This window comes from Pygocentrus nattereri, chromosome 22, assembly GCF_015220715.1.
Source record: "Pygocentrus nattereri isolate fPygNat1 chromosome 22, fPygNat1.pri, whole genome shotgun sequence".
Taxonomy (NCBI): Eukaryota; Metazoa; Chordata; class Actinopteri; order Characiformes; family Serrasalmidae; genus Pygocentrus; species Pygocentrus nattereri.
The window spans coordinates 3,175,008-3,194,689 of NC_051232.1; the positions used below are offsets into that span (position 1 = coordinate 3,175,008).

At 38.1% G+C, this 19,682-nt stretch overlaps 1 protein-coding gene across 1 annotated transcript in view; it reads right to left on the reverse strand.

The window, feature by feature from the left end:
• The window catches only part of dnah6 (dynein, axonemal, heavy chain 6), a 158,021-nt gene that overhangs the window by 122,400 nt on the left and 15,939 nt on the right, over positions 1-19,682 (reverse strand). Inside the window, exons 17-31 of the mRNA XM_037532616.1 lie at positions 19,583-19,682; positions 18,151-18,294; positions 16,664-16,819; positions 16,095-16,145; positions 15,906-15,998; positions 14,262-14,381; positions 13,977-14,157; positions 13,128-13,224; positions 12,551-12,758; positions 11,550-11,714; positions 11,055-11,165; positions 10,809-10,934; positions 10,091-10,246; positions 8,493-8,654; positions 1,030-1,167 (exon numbers count right to left, since the gene is read on the reverse strand). The exon at positions 19,583-19,682 is cut by the window's right edge and continues 14 nt beyond it. Coding sequence (XP_037388513.1) covers positions 1,030-1,167; positions 8,493-8,654; positions 10,091-10,246; positions 10,809-10,934; positions 11,055-11,165; positions 11,550-11,714; positions 12,551-12,758; positions 13,128-13,224; positions 13,977-14,157; positions 14,262-14,381; positions 15,906-15,998; positions 16,095-16,145; positions 16,664-16,819; positions 18,151-18,294; positions 19,583-19,682 — 2,008 coding nt within the window. The remainder of the gene's footprint in view (positions 1-1,029; positions 1,168-8,492; positions 8,655-10,090; positions 10,247-10,808; positions 10,935-11,054; positions 11,166-11,549; positions 11,715-12,550; positions 12,759-13,127; positions 13,225-13,976; positions 14,158-14,261; positions 14,382-15,905; positions 15,999-16,094; positions 16,146-16,663; positions 16,820-18,150; positions 18,295-19,582) is intronic.

The following is a 19,682-nucleotide window of genomic DNA, read 5'->3' on the forward strand; positions in this document are numbered from 1 at the left end:
GCATGCAGTTTGCACAGTGCTAACTGGTGGGGAATGTGCTCACATTATTTAGCAATATTAGCCTTTTCGATCCAGTGTAAAACTAAAGAAGCAGACTTCTTTACTGATAGACAGCAGTGGGTATCGGGGGGGGGGGGGGGGGGGGGGGGGGGGTGGTATTACTTTAAAGAAGACATAAGACATAAAGAAACCACTTTATCTTTGCTAGTTCACATACAGCTGTATGCAAAAGACTGAACATCTGGTCAAATTACATGTTTTGTTGATTTTGTGAGTACATAGAAGTTAAACCCTTAAAAATCCAGGTTTATTTCGTACAAAGGCTTATTACTGAGTAACTACAGTGACTGTAAAACTTGTTATAACACATATAAATATAAGACATTTTTTACATTGTGTTAAATTCAGTAAATGAACAGTAACTGAATTGAACAGTTCTCTGTAAGGGATGTGTTCACTGTTTCTTTTTTTTTAACATGACAATATTCGTGTTTTGGCCCCTAAGTTATGAAGCTCTCTTCCTACCAATTATTCACAAAAAAAAGAATCCCTCTTCCTTTGTCTCTCTGCAACTGCTTTACCCTGACCTCCTTCAAAGTCCACCTTAAATCTTCCTTGTTTTCAGCAATACTGAATGTTTGAGCAGGTAAATCACCAAACTGTGCTGGACCCTTAAAACTGTGCCCTCCAGGACCGAAGTTATGCACTCCTGCTGTAAACTACAAAGTGCATCTGCATGGCAGGTGTTTCTGACTGAATGGCCAATGAGTGCAAGTTTTAGGTATGTGCACCTAATAGGAAGCAACTTATCAACAAAACGTTTAATTTGACCAGGGGTATTCAAACTTTTGCATGTGACTGGTACATGTTACTTGTCATTTTATTTATTTGTGAAATTGTGAAACGTGAAGTCTCTGCTGTTTTGGTGTTTTTCTCTCTTTACAGAAAGCCTATGATTCCACAAATGGCACATTGAACACACCATCATGTTCCTACTGAATAGCCCCGTGTTCAGACTCTGTGTGCTACCTTGGCTGCCTTGGCGTTCCGGATGGTTATGAGCTGTTGGGCAATGACAGACAGCACCTCGATGTTGATGCGGTTGAACTCATCGAAACAACACCAGGCTCCGGACTGAGCAAGGCCACTGAAGAACGTCCCCATCATCTACACACACACACACACTTATATACACATTCACACAACTCATCCTTTACATATATGATACCACATTTAAACAGCCGTTTGTTGTTCTTACCTCATAGCAGTGTAGATTTATGTTTGCTTTAAAATTGAATTATTTAAGAATCTCATTAAATATTTTATTTTATATGTTATTTGTTAATTACGTACAGTTTCCATTTACATTCTGCATACAAAGTTTCAAAGTCTGCATTTCTGACTTTACTTTACTTGACATCAAGAAAAGACAACAATGTGAGGAAACCAAACCTGTGATCTTAAAAAAACATTAAAGCCTATTTACCTTTCATAATATTTCTGTTTATTCAATTTATTCTAGTGCTATTCTGTGTTTTTACAGGCAAAAACACACTTATGGCTAAAATAAATGGTTTAAAACCATTTTAGGTGCCTAACATTCTTGCATTTTTACCTGAACAATTAAGTGTAATATCATATTTTCAGTATTTAGTATGTTCACCCTTACAGCTTTCACTGTTTTCAGGAGACTCACTGAAAATTCATCTTAACAGTTACATTGTTGTCTTAAGTAATCCCAAACACATTCAGTGACGTTCAGGTCTGGGCACTGTTTATCTGATGGGGACCGTTTTGGTGGTCATGCAGGTGGTTGTTAGGAGTCCAGTTTCCTTTGTATCTTTAGAATTTTTTCACTTATTTTCCTTCCTTCCTTATTCAAGTGCCTTATCGTATATCTAATCTCCTCAGAAACATCTGAGAAATAAATAACTTGGCAGCTCTGAACTGAAATGGAATAAATTAAGTGTCGTCACTGACTGCAAGTTTAGAATCTATGCTTTCGACAGAACCTCTCTGTTTGTTTCAGTGAGCTACGAATGAGAAATAATGAATATTAAATTATGCCATGCTTTTGTTATGGCTTGTTTCACAGGGTTAAGTCAAGCCAAAAAGCCAATCTAATTAGGCTACTTACACTGTCCTTTCCAAATGATTTCTACCATTCAAAGTGAAATGGAAGTTATGTCATTGGCTGGAGGGTTAGGGAACCCACCTTGTGATTGGAAGGTCACCGGTTCGACCCCCAGAGCCGACAGTACATGACTGATGCGTCCTTGTGCAAGACACATAAACCCCATCTGCTCCCCGGACGCTGCGGATAGGGCTGCCCAGAGCACTGGGCAGCACAAGTGTGCTCTCTGCCCCCTAGTGTGTGTGTGTGCTCACTAGTGTGTATGTGGTGTTTCACTTCAAAGATGGGTTAAATGCAGAGGTGAAACTTCCCCGTTGTGGGACTAATAAGTGTCACTTAATCTTAATCTTAATATTCAATTACAAGTAATAAACTCTCAATGGCATCACCAGCCAATAAGATCAGGGGGATAATAAAGGAGATTGTGCTGATTCATAAACCAACGGCTGGCCGATCACATCACATTGTGCTCATATTTATTCTGAAGGAAATGCTCTATAAGACCCCAGAGGAACATTCTAGAAAGAAAGAGTGCGAGGACAGCCGCTCAGTCGAAAGTTTGGTCAGTGCAGCATTATGTTGTAGCATGAATAAGAGCACTAACCAGATGAAAGGGCTAATGACTTCATTACCGCGCTTGTGTTGCCATAGTGTGAACAAGCCCCAGGGGAAGTGTTAAACAATGGCTCTACATTACAAGTGCTGACGTACAAGTACAGATGGAGAACTCGCAGAGGTGGACAGCTCTGACATCATAACCTCTCCACTCGGTGAAAACTGTATCGTTCCACCACGATTCTGTCTGAATTTTAGTCAATTTGACAACTAAATATGTAAAACCTTTTTAGACAGCAGATGAATAGAGACAACTGAGAACTGTGTCATATACTTTACTGAGTATTATTATACAACTAGGGGTGGGCAAAGTATTTTATCCTCATTGCGATAAATTCTATATTTATGATAGAAAACATGCTTTTCTGAGCATATTGTTGCTGTTGCGTACATGTTTTGCACAATTTGAAAACACCAGCTACCCTTTGCGCTGTGTCCAAACTTGATGATGAACAGACTTAAGAGAAATGCTACAAGTTACAAATGTTACATTACAAGTTAAGAATGTTTATCCTTCTGCTATCAAATCATCACTTTGGAGATATGAGGTTTTGTTCTCATAGATATCACCACTCTTTAAAGAACACAGAACATCTGCATGTCCTGTTTAAAACAAGGGCATAATCAGCCACGATTAGCTAGAGTGCAGTGAAATATGTCAAATGTTGAATGAAAATCACTGTATTTACAATTATTTTTAAATGCATCATTGTATCTTTGTCAGAATATCGCAGTACATATTGAATATTGCGAAAAAGCCTTTATGTATTGTGATATATTCGCGCCATCTTGCGCACAAGTGCTACTATTTACCAATAACATTTCAACTGTGATGCAGTGGCTTCCATATGCATTTCCGAGTATGGATATCATCCGTATTTAAAGAAAACATGCTTCATAGTGTCAGGAGTCCAGACGTGATCTCACAACAAGAACATCCAGGAACAAATGGCTAAACAAAGGTGGTAACACAGGCTTAATAGGTTGGGAACCAACTAAGTATGAAGTTACTGAACCAATCAAACGCCGCATGAAGGCGGAGCTCAAAGCAGGGGGCGGTAACAGTAAGCCTGTCGCTAGCACATGTATGTAATGTAAGTTAGCTTGGATGAAAAGTCGAAAGACTCCAATTATGCTTGTAGATATTTGCTGCGCGTGCAGAAGAACAGCTCTGTTAGCTATCGATGCTGCTTTATTATTATGTATAGCTTATTTTCATAGTGCTATCAATGAGCTCCAGATGTTAAAAGAGCACAGACTTGAAGGATCTGGGGTGGTTTTTAGAAGGAGAATGCCCTTGTTGGTGGGGAATTTTGTTTCAATCCAGCAACAACAGTTTAATAAGTCACATCATTCCCATTACAAGATCACAGCTGGCCCTGCAACGCTATTACATAATGAAGAGAGCATAATCAGACCTCTATAACTGGACTGCATGCACTGCTCTATTTAACAAAGAATGAAGAAAATCATTGTACTCATAGTTTTTGATAGGATTTTTAAAATGTGTCTCTTTCGAAGTGCTAACACTAGAAAAATCACAAAATTACCATGAAAAATCTCAAAGTACCATGGACTTATATTTTGCTATATCGCCAGCTTTTATAACTAACATTAACTGCCATAACCCTATTTTTGCCTGAAATGGCAAGCCCAAAGTCAAAGATGTGCTGTTCAAGCATACTTTGGACCATAATCATGATCTTGGTCTCATCTGAAAGGCAGCACTCTTAGGTTTATTTATTCCAACCATCAGAATAATTGTATGAATTACTGACACAGAGTAACAGGCTAGAATGGAGAAGTTTACTTCCACTTATTATGAGGATTAGGATGTCTCTGTGGGTAGTGGAGAGGCTTGTTTCAATCATTACTGCTGTGAATAATGGATCATAAAATGGTTGGTCCTGAAATCCTGAGATTTCAAGCTTTCTAACAGTGTATTGCATCAACGATTTTATGCATAAAAATAATGCATTCAAAAACCAGCAGTGAACGCTTTGACGGGAGTGTGCCTCTACTAGTACAGTGATCTAGAAAAGCTGAATGCATTTTTATACCAAGCACTCCAACCAGTTTACTATGCACTAAATTTCCACTGAGCAAAGGGGAACTTACATACTCTAAACATACTCGTGGACTGATTAACAGAAATCAGTCCATGAGTATCTTCTGAAATCAAAACTGCTCTGAGGCTAAGTCATATTGTACAAATGAGCCTCTGCTGCCCTCTTGTGGCGGGTTATTGCACTGCTCTGAGAAAACTGAACTGCTTATTATTCATTCATTCACGTTTATTCATCTCATCATAGAAAAGTCCTTTTGTATCATGACTTGTTATTCTCATGCTAAACATTGAGACTGAATACATCTTGTTTTTGACATTTCGATCACAATACTGTTTTGTTTACTAACAGTTGCTAATTATCAACTAAACCCTTTATGGACGGAATTAGTTCTCTATTCACACAAGTTAAGAAACCTCAGTATAAATGACAAAGGAAGAGGCTACTCGACGTACACACTGCCTTTACTCCATGAGTAGAAACCATGTAAAACATTTCATTCATTCGTTACTTGGCTTATTTTAACCATCTACCCTGCTGTCTTAAGTGAATGCACCGTCTCATTATTGTTATCATTAGGGGTGAACGATGAGGCAAAAATATTATATCATGATACTTCGAGACATTTTAACAATACACAATATGCATCACAATATTTAGAGTTTCTTTGCTTTGATAACAAAAAGAACCTATAAAAGGCCCCACATAAACCTTCAGTGATTTTTATTCAATGTTTTACGAACTGTACTGCTCTAAATCCAATTAAACAGAACTATTTATTCTCCTTTTGTAATAAAATGCAGTTGGTCAGAGTTTGTTAAGTATTAAGGCTATTCACAAAACACTTGGAAAAGCATTTAGTTACATAATTTATCTCAAAAATGAGAAAATACCATCATATTGCTCACCCATAGTTGCCATTAGCCTGGCACCACACGCAATAGCACAACATCACAACAAAAAAACAAACCTCTTGTTTAGATTTTGAGGTAGGGCGTGTCGGCTTGATTCTAGCCACAGAGAACACAAGTAAATGCTTCTTTGAAATTGAATTTACACGATCGATTAATATCACGTGGGGTTATGTCTACTAGTTATCTTATAGAAGATAAAAACTGCTAAAATCTAATGTGGGAGTGTGCAGCCTGTAGGCCGGTAACACTCATGGAAAAACGCCATCGCTTCACCATGTAATCCTGTCCAAATAGGGCTTAAGTCAGTAATAAATGATGATTATCATTTGCACGGATAACACTGTGGGTCGTCAACATCAGCCAGCTGATATATATCAGCAGATACCTGTTTATGAGGATGATAAAACAGATGAGAATGTTCCAAAAGCCTGTGAGGGTAATGCAGAAAGAGCCAGTAACAGAAGGAAAGACAGCTGAAAAGAGAGTAATGAAAGAGAGTGTAGATGGCTACAGGCCTGGTGATTCAGCAAGTGTTCCGGGAAGAAGGAAACTCAGTGCAGTCACAGAAACAGAAAGGAGTGATGCATCTCAAATCGGCCTCTAGTTCTGCTGGAAGTGAATTACAGCGTAGTGGAAGAAAGTGGCCTAATTAGGTAGTAAAGGGACTGGATTTACAGAAACACTGACGCATTTTCAGAAAAACCAGTGACGTCAAATGCAAATAAACTACACTCTCGACTTCAGTGATGCACTTAAGTGTGTATGTGCAATTTCTTTGATACTTTAACTTTCACTTCCCTCCTTTTAAAGTCCTTTTTATTTTCTGTTCCACTACTTTCTTCATGAATGTGTCACTACTGGTTACTTTGAAGTGGGAAAAAGACTATTTTCTACAGTAATATGATGCACACCAGAGCAGACCAATCCCTGAGCACCTTTCACTAACCCCCACCCCTCACTACAGACTGAATGCGTGGCTTCTTTGCTAACTGCAGCATTGAGAATGTGAATGTGAGTGTTTGCCTACCAAGCATCCAAAATCCCAGACACATATAATAAATACAACCTCCTCTCAGTACAGAAGTCACAATGCTTTTTTATTTCCATGTCCTCTACACGAATGTGACATGATCGGCAGGCTTTATCCTCTTTAGCACCATTAGGCTGCTGTATTTAGTCTTCAGTGTGTGCTGAAGGAGATGCTGGAGGCTACTTTGTGTCTGCTATATATTACGATATACATGTATGATATATATTGAATGTTTTTTACATGTATTGATTCACAGACAGTGGGGAGCCTCGTCTAACTCCTTTGCTAATGTGAAACGAGTCTGTCAATTTTTTGTCATGACTGGCTTGGTCTAATTACTAACTTTTAATAGCAGGAATGTTTGTCTGTCTTTAAACTCTGTTGATCATGTGCGATTTGTCTTGTGTGTTTATTCAATAACTACAGTGTGGCACTGTGTAGTGCCCACGTTTGTCTCCTACATTTTGAGGTTCACTGTGGGGCTGAAGTTGCTTTACTACACATATAACAAGATCTTGATTTGAGACACAGCCAGACAATGTCTTTCACAGCCCATTCATAACATTCAGTTACGTCGATAAGGACGCCCCTTCGCTGTAACTCTGTAAAGCTGTGACTGTGCTCTGATCACTCATCTAGTCACTGTTGCTGCAGCTACAACCCTGCGGCTGGATGAAGACCAAACAAAACAAGCCAGAGTGACAGCAAAAAATAAGAAAATATGTGTACACTGTAGATACAGCCTCCAGAAAACACTATAATTAGAAGATTCGCTGGACTGATGGACTGAATCTGTATAACCTGTATATTAAGTACAGAAACTTCCAATGTGTGACATTTTACAAAAACAAGTAAACAAGTAATGGAAAACGGAAATCTCGAAAAAGATGGTGACGAAAAAGAAGGCAACATCATGTCATAGAAAAATGTGTAGACATCCAGTTTACCACAACAAATGCATCGCTAATCAATGAATACCTCAAACTTTTGCTTGGAAATGTTTAACGAGCAGCTAACAAGCAGCCCAGCAGAGCTGTAATCAGCTGCTGGACTGTTGAATTCATTCACTGGCTCATCTAAGGCTGCATCCCAAACCACACCCTTCTACACTTCACCTACTACACTAACGAGTGCACTTCTAATGGTACTGCACTGTTTTTCCACACTATTTAGTACTAGTATTCAGTTTGGGATGCAGGATTAATAACACAGTGGGAAATTTTGGCTTTCATGTGTTATCACTACAGCAACAAAACAAATAAATAGGGCAATAGACTCAAATACATCGGGTAATATGCTTTAAAAACGCTTTTTTTTTAGTATTCCCTCAAAAAATGAATGTTTTACTCACATTGGTGGATGAGTTTTGGCTTCGTTAACTCAAAATAAACCAACATTGCGCATAAATTTGAAGTTGCCTACCAAAATAGCGTCAGCGGGATTGTGTGACATCATCAGAATACTATGACGATTAGTTTGATCTAACATCGCATTATTAAGGCTTTTATGAGAATTTGCCAAGTACTGTTGAACTCTATTGTTTTTATAAACCTAGTTTGCTAGCGTTAGCACTAAGCATTATTAAGTTTTGGTTGTGAGGCTCTCAAGTGTATAAAAGCCATGTTTTTGGGTTCTATAATTTAGTTTGTCTCTAAAATATTAACTGAATATGTTACTTTTATTAAAATGAACATGGAAAGTGAGTGTACATGAAAAAGTATGAGCCAGAGCACCTTGTAGTCGAGTCCATCAGAGCAGTTGAAGACCACACACTGGATTGCCAGGGCTTTGGCCAGGTCTTTAGTGGTCTCAGTCTTTCCAGTACCAGCAGGGCCTGCAGGAGCTCCGCCCAGGTCCAACTGTAATGCCCCCATCAGACACAGGTAGCAACGGTCCTATAAACGCAAATGGAACAAAGCAATAAGCCATTTGAAATAATGTTGACCTAAATCTATATCACTGTAACTCACTCAGAAGCTTTGAGTGGCTTATGGCTTATTATGAGTCCTGAAATTTGATTGGCTAAGACATTTTCAAAACTCATAAAATGCTCAAACTCAAAAAAATGTCAAACTGGCTAAACAATAACACGCTAAACAGACTGGAAATACAGCTATCAGCCTAAACTTTCATTGGTATTAAGTTTTAGGCTGTGAATTTTACTTTTGACTGAAGGATTTACTGTAAAAAAAGAAATATATATATATATATATATATATATATATATATATATATATATATATATATATATTAGCAAAATGTCTTACAGGCTTCAAAACCCATTGGTAAATCAAACATACTGTGGGAAACCAATGTGTGAAACAGAGTGATGCTATCTATAAAGCACATAGAGGCACTAGCTGTAATGAGCATTAGTGGTGAGGTGGTAATGTAATTTGCAAAAACTACTTACAAGATGGTTTCAGCTTTACATACTGCTATATTATGATGGTTTCATCATTATATTACAAAAACAAAGTTATGAAATGATTGCAATATACAACGGTGGGCAATGTCTTGTTCTCCTCCAGCAGACCGTAGCTGCTTGGCAATAGCAGCATTCTCAAAACATGCTAGATGTTTTCTATACAAACTACTACCTTCAGTAAACTCACTGTAATGCATACCCTCTCATAATGTATGGCTCTAATAAATAGTGACAACATATAACAAGATAAAATGCACAAAATAATACTATTTATTATTAAAAATGACTGCAAACAGCTTGTTCGAGAATAAATGTAATTAATTTAGTTAGGATGGACCACAGGATGGAGATTGAATGTTTATGTGATATGTTGATGTCAGTGACCATTGTTGAGCACAACAGCCTTTTACATGGCTGAATCAATCAGATTTGTCTGTCCACTTTATAAATACAATTCTGTTGAACATACATGTATAAATTGATTGAAATAAGATGCTAGTTACTCTACAGCTTCACTGGTCTCAAACAATTAGTAGGAAGCAGTAAAAACTAAGAAATGTTGGAATGTGTTTAAAATGAGGAGCAGAGCTGTAGATGTTCCTATAACGATCGATAAAGCTGTATAAAACTGAGAATGAAGTAATAAAGTAAATATCCAGAATGTAGCTATAATTAATGAATAACCAGAAAGTCTTGTACTTCAAAAGTAGTACAGGCACAAACCGTCACAGTAAATTCTTATCGTTTAAAATCTCCTTTTTCTTCTTAATTTTTTAAAATATTGAATAAAACATCTACAAACACCTTCTGCCTAGGTTCTACATGGTATAAATGGTGACAATAAAAATAACAATTATTTCTATGAGAATTGATTCTGAGCTTTTGAAGGATATCGTCTGTCACCGTGAGTGGGGTGATGACCAGGCGTGGACAGGCTCCCAGGTATTCATATCCATAGATGTACTGAGACAGAGCCATGCGAGCCACACAGTTATCCAGATCCACGTCCCAGTAGTAGCGCAGCTGCCTCTGCCACTCAAAGTTACTGCTCGAGTCGACCTGTGTGAGCGCACATAATTTATATAGTCTAAAGAACAGGCCTTTATAAAGAGCTGAACAAAAGCACTGCACCATATGGCACACGCAGAGGTGCAGTGAATAAAATACTCATTATAATATAATAACAATATGTCTGGAAATAAAGCATCAAGCAGCGTTACATTGTATGTGATTCCCTCTGCCCGTGGTTCCTTGATTTCCTGTGATTCATTCTGCCCATGATTGCCTAAACCCATATGCCTATGAATCCAGAAAACTTCATTTCTCATCACTCTATTTGCTGCTGCTGTTTAAAAGAAATTCCTCCGTGTATCATTCAAAAACTTATATTTCCATGATTTCCTCCACTTAGGATTCACACTAAATTGAATTTCCCATGAGTTCCTATGCTCAAAGTTCTAGCAAAAATGAAATTCTCACGATTCTCTGTGTCCATGCATACAAATCGACTTTATTTTCTGCAATTATTTCCCCATGTCTGATTTCTAAAAACCGGACTTGAATTGATTTCCTCAATATATGTTTCAATATATGACAAAATATAGAGAAACATATTGCTCACCCCCTCTTTGACCAGCTCAGTGACGATGTCCCTTGCGTGGACATCCACAGTGATGAGTGCTGTGATGATGTTCCGATGAATTTTGGGTAAATTTCCCCGCACCAGAGCAGCCAGAGCATTCAGCCTCTGTACACACACACAAATGCACACACGCACACACACGTACACACATACACATAGAGTAAGCTAAGCAAGTAACTATCATCAACAATAAAGAACGGAAAGTGATTTTTTGCAGATGTGCACCTCGAAGTTGGTGAGCTCAAACTGCTGCAGGGCCTGAAAGTGGTCATGGTCTCCCTCCAGACAGTTATCCATGTCCCTGCACCACATCAGCTGGGAGATGGTCAGAACCACCTACAGAGCACCGTACCATGATTAACCATACCATGGTTTTAACACTGTTGATGCTTATTTCTGGTCTGACTCCATCAGTAGTAGTGCTGGCTAAAGCTCAGCTGCTTGCACACTGTATGTTGTTATAACTCTGCGATTGCAGCCCTCATGTTCAAATACAGCTTTTGAAAGGTAAGTTCTATGGATATCTATCTCAATAAAACCAGTCATGTATATATAATTAAAATAATGTCCTGAATTTCTGAATAAAATAAATGAGTTTGTCTACTCATATAGCTATAAGGTCAAATGTGTGCACTTAACACAAACAATGTGATCGATTGTAATTAATTATTCAAATCATTTGACATTCCTAGATGTTTTATATGATGACCTAAAACACACCTGTGAGGGGTGTCCAGCCACTACCCACTCCACCCGTGGTTTGCCCTGGTAGTCGGTGATGGCAGCTTTGCTGAGCCGTCTGAGAGAGGAAAACATGGCTTCTTCCACTTTTCCTAACCAATCCTCCACATTACCACGTGCCTTCAGACCCTTCCCCAGCATCACCTGCTCACACAAACCACATACACACGGAGAACACACAGATACGCTTAAATGTCCTTTCCTTTACAGTGCAGCAGTAGTTTAGTGATGTATTACGGCTGCATGACACGGACATGAAATGCAATTTTCAGTGAAACTTGTGGCTCACAATGACAATGAGAAGAGAAAATTGAATGTAATGTAATAAAAACACAAAATATTTAAGCATTTTTTCAGGCTAGTATTCCAGGACAGGTAGTTTTGAGCTGTGCATGTGTGTGTTTTGTAATTGGTTGTTTGAGCGAATGGTGAGTGCAGGGTTCACGTCCAGCGCAGGTAACACTATTTCAGCAATCTGATTGTGTCACCGCACCTCTTAACTACATGTCAAGCATGAAAACTCACATCAAGATAACGATAAAAGTATGATTTATCATATACACTGTGGAAAAGTCTGGATTTTATTCCATTTTTAAAATAATAACAAAAATAATGTTGGCTTTAACTTCGTAATCTAGACACTAAACGTTTCTTACATTTTCTTCAAATGATATTAAGTATGCCCGTTTTTAGGAGCAAGAATAAGTTATTAAGTCATGAATAAGACACTTTTTGAAATACAGGGCATTCTGGATTATTAAAGATTCAATCAATCAAGAATGATTTTGTCAATCTGTGGCTATCATGCTTACAATGGCTAATTATACAGGCCCCTAGATACAGTATTATTTATTGTTTATTTATTGTTACACCTGAAGAATCGCGCTACTATTCTCTATACTTTTTCTCTCCCTCTCCTATTAATAAGCTCTTCATAAACCATGTGTGCACATTTCACATGACATCAGTGGTCAGCAGACCTTCTCTCCCTCAGGTGAGATCATGGCCAGGATGTCGTTGCTGTAGTGCTTCTCTCCTTCGGCCTCAGCCGGCGTGGCGGGGGGCAGCACGGCGAACTCCAGCCGGGAGATTGCATCGAAACACTTCCTCAGGTGTGGCTGCACAGCCTGAGGGTTCCGCGTCTGCGCTAGGATCTCCAGCAACTCATCGTTAGACAGAAAGTAGAACCTGCATGAAAAATGAGGAATGAATCTCACATCTGTTAATGAAGATAACAGCTTTTTCCTCAGATCTCAAAACGGATTATTTAATCTGACTCCAATCTGCTATAAGTATTTTCGTAGATAATCCACATAGTGTCTACAGTGTGCACTTCACATACATTACAATGTATTTTTCTTCATTTCTCTTGAGGCTTCCGACAAAAAAAAACGTGAAAATAAAATAAATGAAAGATGGTCTCTGACTTTTGCTGTACTGCAACTCAATACCAGTCTATGAAAGACCTCTGACCTCAGATTGGATCTTGTCATCGTTAAACATGAAGGGGACAATGACACGCTGTTACTACATTAAAGGAACCGTGTGTGTACAGACCTGGGGAAGACAACTCTCTTAGACTCCAGGTAGGCCTCCAGGCATTTCTGAATCTGGTCCAGTAGAGCATTATTGTTCTGGAAGATCTCCAGGAGCCCTGAGGCATGAAAACATTCAATACAACACTTCAGAAGAAGCACTTCTCTGCACTCCAGTCAGACCGTCAGGCAACTTATTAGCATTTATGTACAAGTTCACCACAGGCACAATCTTGAAAAGTGCTTTCACTTTTCTTCCGATACCTGTTTCTAGTAGGTGTTAGACAAGGTAGGCTGTGTTTACAGCACGGAGGGAATTGTTATGAGGTTTTAAGGATATACTGTATATACACTACTGTTCAAAAGTTTGGAATCACTTGTCATGGATCATCATTGTTATTGTATTCAATGAAAAATGAGCTAAAAATGAACATTCTTAAATTGTAATAGACGTTAATGTAACATGATTTTTTACAGAGGGGAATAAAGGTGTTTGGAATGGTTTAAATTAATTTAGTTAAGGTTACTATTTAGGTCATAAACAGCTTAAAATTATAAGCAGTTATAAAACACAAATAAAAACAGCAACAGTGACCTGTTGTTTACCAAATACTGAACTCATTTATACCATTAAACTTTAAGGTTTTCCTTGTTATTGATCTCACCTTGTGTTCTTCATCACTTAGCACTGAACTTGTCAGCTTCATCATATATTCATATTTATCAGAATTAACAGGACACAATTTTATTGTGTTGTAACTATTTATTGATATTGTTTAAGGTGTTTATGACCTACTTAGTAACATTAATAAACCTTAATAGCACTTTATAGAGTATATCACGCATATTTATTGTGAATGTTATGTCAGACCTGGCTGTGTGGCGGCGCGTAGGGCGTTGGGCAGACGGTTGACCTTCCTCATGATCTCCTTCCAGGATTTATCCACCTGGAGGAACATCTTAGCCTCTTCAGGAAGCTGCCTCTGAATATCAGGTGCACTGAATATGCTCTCCAAATACAGCCAGTTCCTCTGACACGTCAGCCACTCGTCCTAGAGAGAGTTTTTTGGAGAGTTTCCAATAAAGAAAGTTTCAGGTCACATTTCTATCAGGAGGTGACTGGGAATAATATAACCTCAGAACTGAGATTGATTACCAGGGTCTGGCTGGATAGGGCAAGCAACCTCTGCCACTCATCTACTCTGGACTTGATGGGACCTACATAGCGGGAGGATGCCACCGTGGCCATGTTGATGGAACTGTCATCCAACAGCACCTACACAAACACAAACACCCCATATAAAACATACACTGTGTGAGCATTTTACAACTTTACTACTTACAACTTTACTTGGTTCCATACGAGTTGGGGAAGGATGTAAAATGCCATAAATGCAGAAGGCAATGATTTGTAAATCCACCTGTATTTAAATGAAAACGCTGCACTGATATGATGTTTAATGTTGTAATGTAACCAACTTCATTGTATTTTGTAAATATATGCATATTTTGAACATTGAACAAAAACATTCCAAAAAAAGTGGGACATGGGCAATTTAAGACTATTTTAAAATATTGTCTTCGGTCTTCAGTAGGGAAAGTTAACCATGTAACACAGTAGTTGTGAACTATTAATTTAAATAATTTAGTTATAATAGAAAAAAATTGGTTGATAATTAAAAAAATGTATTGCAGTCACAATATTAGTAAATTGCAATTAAATATTTATAACTTTAAAAACTTATTAATAACAATTAATAACTTATTCTCCCTGTATAGAGTATGGCAATAGTTAAACAGAATGTTTTAATAATAGACACTACCAAATAGGCCCTAGAATACTTTGATAGACCGTTGTAAGTAAACACCGTTTGTCCCTGCATGCACAAATGCAAGTTAAGACTGTACTATGCATAGAAGAAGCTTTATTTCAACAACAACATCCAGAAACACTGTAAAATTCTTTGGGCTCAAACTCATCTGAAATTGATAGATGCACAGTGCAAATGTATATTATGCCAACCTCTCAGATTGTTTAAGGAAATAACGGCCAAAGAAGCATAAAGTTCAAAAGCTAGGGTTTGTCATGGGAGCTTGGGTAATTTCTAATGCTAAGACACCTTTGCCTATTCATAGTATAGAAATGTGTCTGTGTATATTTGTGTCATAGTGGGAGTAACATATGCTGCCTTCTAGATGACGTCATTTTCAAGGATGTCCATGCTTATTTCAACATGTCTGCAAAAAATCTTCCTTTAAAACTGGGTCAAGTGGTATCTTCAGACCACGAAAATGAAGAAATACTGTTAAAAAAAAAGATGTAACCTTGTTTTTGAGCGTGCACTATTTTCAATTTAATACAGGCCAAACATAATTTGTTGATCACTGCTTTGTGTTTTTATAAGTATTTTCTATGGCTGTTCCAAATTTTCAGAATCTGTAGGTTTTCTATTAAGTATACAATCAGCTATTGATCCATCATTTGATTCAGATGGACTAGAGCAATATATGACATGAAAAAAGCCACAACCACATTTAATAATTTTCATTTGAAAATCTCCACCAACTGTTTGTACAACCTAGATGCCAGCTGTTCTTTACATTGTATAAACCTTTCATAATGAACAGACCAATAGCATGGTCCAAAATTACTAAGCATAACATTTCTTTCCATTAAAACATCTGTTGATGAACTTATTTTTCACGTTTTGGATACAAAGTTGTGTTATGACAGCGACAACAGGCTGTCTGTTTTTAAATTAACAGCAGAGAGAGTAAAGTATTCTAAAGTATTCTTCACCTGGATTTCGTCGGTTCCTCCAAGAATGAACACGTCTTTAGAGTCCCGATGTGACAGCACCACAAACTCAGTTGTCTTCCATGAGTCTTCCACCTAACGGCAGTTTCAGCATCAAAATATGCATTTATGTGTTCAAAGGTATGACAGCCACAGAGAGACGAGTATATGACCACATTCTTTGGCCCTGACCTTTTTCAGAACTGCCTCCAGAGCAGCCTCTCCTGACGCCTGGCCTGATACCTGAAAGGCCAAAAAGGCAGACCATACATCAGAGATCTATTAGCACATTATTCATTATTCATCAAGTTTTCCAACTGTCTCAGATTTTCATAATGTCCATATCAGAACTTTAATCAGGTCTTAAATTTTTATCCCAATCTGAACGCAGCTTGATAAAATTCTTTTTACATCTTATCAGACACACAGCATTAAGCGTCTGACATCCACGGAAGCCTGACAAAATAGTCAGAACCCAGATATAGTCAGAACAAAATTTCACAGTTGTGACAGACAACATATATATATATATATATATATATATATATATATATATATATATATATATATATATATATATATATATATATGTTGTCTGTCACAACTGTGAAATTTTGTTAGGCTACATTCGGGTTCTGACTATTTTGTAATAGATTCTGTCATATAAAACAGAATCTATTCATTCTTCCATCCATCCATCTTTCTAATCTACCCCTCCTCTATTTTGCTTCTCTCTCTCTCTCTCTCTCTCTCTGACTGACCTCCTGGATCTCCTGGCTGTAGGTGAAGATGTCCAGCTCCTGAAGGGCATACAGTGTAAGAGGTTCCTCCAGTAGGCTGGAGCCCACAATGCTCTCCAACATCTCCCAGTGCCGTGCTTTCAGACATGGATTACGCAGATCACTGATGACTGGCAGCTACACGCATACATTAAGACACATGCACATGCACAGACAAACACAGATAGAAACCATGAATGAAAAACAAAAGCAGTCAACAAAACATCAGTCAAGTGGGAACATCGGTGTTAAAGTCGATCCATGCATAATTTAATTGATCAACATCGGCTAATCCTGCTCTGATCCTTCACTAAGGTATTTTTAATCCCACTGAGGTCTGTTTACATCTCTGTCATAGCAGTAATATAATCAAACATTATCCACAGCTCTGTTTTAGTGAATGGTTTGGTGAAAACAACAATACATACATTTCCAATTACCCTAGATGAAGTTGTTCAGCCAAGATATATTTTATATACAGTTCTGTTAGAATTACAAGGTCAATAATCAACAAAATCCTTTCTGTAAATATAACCTGCTGAAACTGCAAACGTATGAATCAGTGTGAACTACAAAAAAAAAAAATACCCAAAACTTTACTCTATAGCCATTTTAGTCGTGTCATGCTGAAATTCAGCTCCTCTTGGTGTGCATGATTACCATGCAGACATGTGGATGCTACATACATAAAAAATTGTCAAGCTGAAGATACACGATTTATGTTGATACATCTTGTCTAAAATGTCCGCAGAGTGTTCAGCTATAATACCACATCAGCAAGTCTGCACAACCTTAATGAAGACCTACAGTACATATACAGGAGGGCTGAGAGAAGTTTCAGGGATGTATTAATGGAAAAGATTTGGGTGACTATTGACTTCTAGTGTTTGTTAGCAATGTTAGCCTCATAGCTCCAACGCTACATTAAAGAAGGAAAGTTTGGACCCAAACATGTCTTGGCTGCTCAACTATATCTACGGTAAGTGGAAAACAATATAAGATTTTTTTGCTAACCTATTCCTTGATCTTATCTTGTCTTATCTTGCCTTATCTTGTCTTTCAGTAAATCACAGTCAAACTTGCCATTGGCAAAATGTGACTGCTGTTCAAAATGCACTAAAATATCAAGAAAGTAGTGTGAAAAAGCACAAACGTATTCATCACATGTGACTGAACAGCACAGACTAAACCGTAAGTCATTTTGTTGCTGTATCTTAAAGTAAACAGCGGCCTTGGACATATTAATTACTTCGGATTGATTTTACTAATTAATGCCAATGAGGGGTTCACTGGGTCACTAATTTGAATGACAAATAATTAAAACCTTGGACTGGTAATTGATTACGGCCCAAATGCCATACTACATGAGTATCCCTATAAGCCAATGAGTGCAACTGTCTTTCACTGGACTCATTGTGGGTCACTTATTCAGTCCAACTCAGAACAAAGAACAAGAAAGCTTCGCCCACCTTCTCCCTCATGGAGTCCACGGTGGCGTTAAGGTGAGGTACGACGCTGTTGGGCGGAAGACCTTTCTCCAGCTGGTTCACATACTTTCCATATTTATTCACCTGAGCACTCAGCAGCTCTGGGTCCAGCTCATCAAACTTACTCTGCAAATGCAAAAGCAAATGAAACAGTGATCATCATGAGAACTCTTGGATTTCTCAAAAGCATCTAGGCACAAAGGTGGTTCTTAAAAGGTAAAGCAAGCATCACAGTGAACTCTCTCTCTCTCAGAGTAGACCACTTCTCTTAGCACAGATGCTTTTGCGAAACTAGGCCCAGATTATTTATGATGCTTGCTAGTTGGTTTTGAGAAACTCCTTTTATTAATGGATCTCTATTAAAGGTGTGGTGTGTAAGATTTAGTGGTATCTAGCATTGAGGCTGCTGACTGCACCCAACTGAACAGCCTTCCCTCACCCCTCCCTTTTCAAGCGCGTAGTAGAATCTACAGTGCCCGTCAGGTTTTCTTCTGTCGACTGTCCCGATTTCCTTTCGCTTCTTCATGTTTTTCCTTATTTGATGATGAGGATTCACCCACTTTTGTTTTTGTTTATTGAGCTAAACAATAAGTATGATCCCCAACTTGTCAAAATTTGGGTTCACAAACTTCTCAAACCACAAAATGGCAATGATCACTGATTCCTCTTCTTTCTACGTCTTCCAATCAGTCCACAATTCATGCTGCTGCTTCAACGTAAAAGTGTGAAAGGCATCCCTAGGGCCAGTGTTTGGTTTGTCCATTCTGTGCTACTGTTAATAGACATGGTGGCCCCTAATGGAAGTGCTCCATTCATAGATATGAAGGGCTCATAATAAGCTAAAGAAGACACAAATGAAAAACACAAGTACAGGTGATTATATACTAAAGAAAAAATATTTACACACTTTAAAGATCAGTTTCCAACTACATAAATGTCCAGAGTCTGAACTCCAACTACTCACCATCAGCAGCATCACACAGATTTGTTACAGATTTCACATCTGATCAAACAAATGTAAGCAGGGAGGCAAATTTAAATATTTACATTTAGCAGGTAGATCTGCTTCACCTCTGGCACTGAAGAGGGTTAAATCAAATAATACAAAAACATCAAATGGCCTAATAATTACTGATTTAAAGATTTGCTTTGGAAACCAGAAACTCCAGGAGAACTTAAGAGTTAACTTGCCACCATTCATTGTAATGTTTTCATCTTAACTGACCTTCTTTTCAAATTCCTGTGAGGCTTAGTTGGATTCCCAGATACAACAGGCAGCTTTAAAGCTACTTAGCTGCATTTTTAGTAGTTCATGCCACTGGTAATGATAATGGTCATGAACATCCTGATACCTACAAATCTGGACTGAAACCAGGAAAACGCCTGTGTATGTGTGTGAGACTGCGAGACTGACCTGCAACCAGGTGTTCTGCAGGCTGGTCCACTCCTCCAGTGCATCCCACAGCAAATGTTTCAGCTTAACCTCAGCACTCAGCTCCTCCAGAGACTCGTAC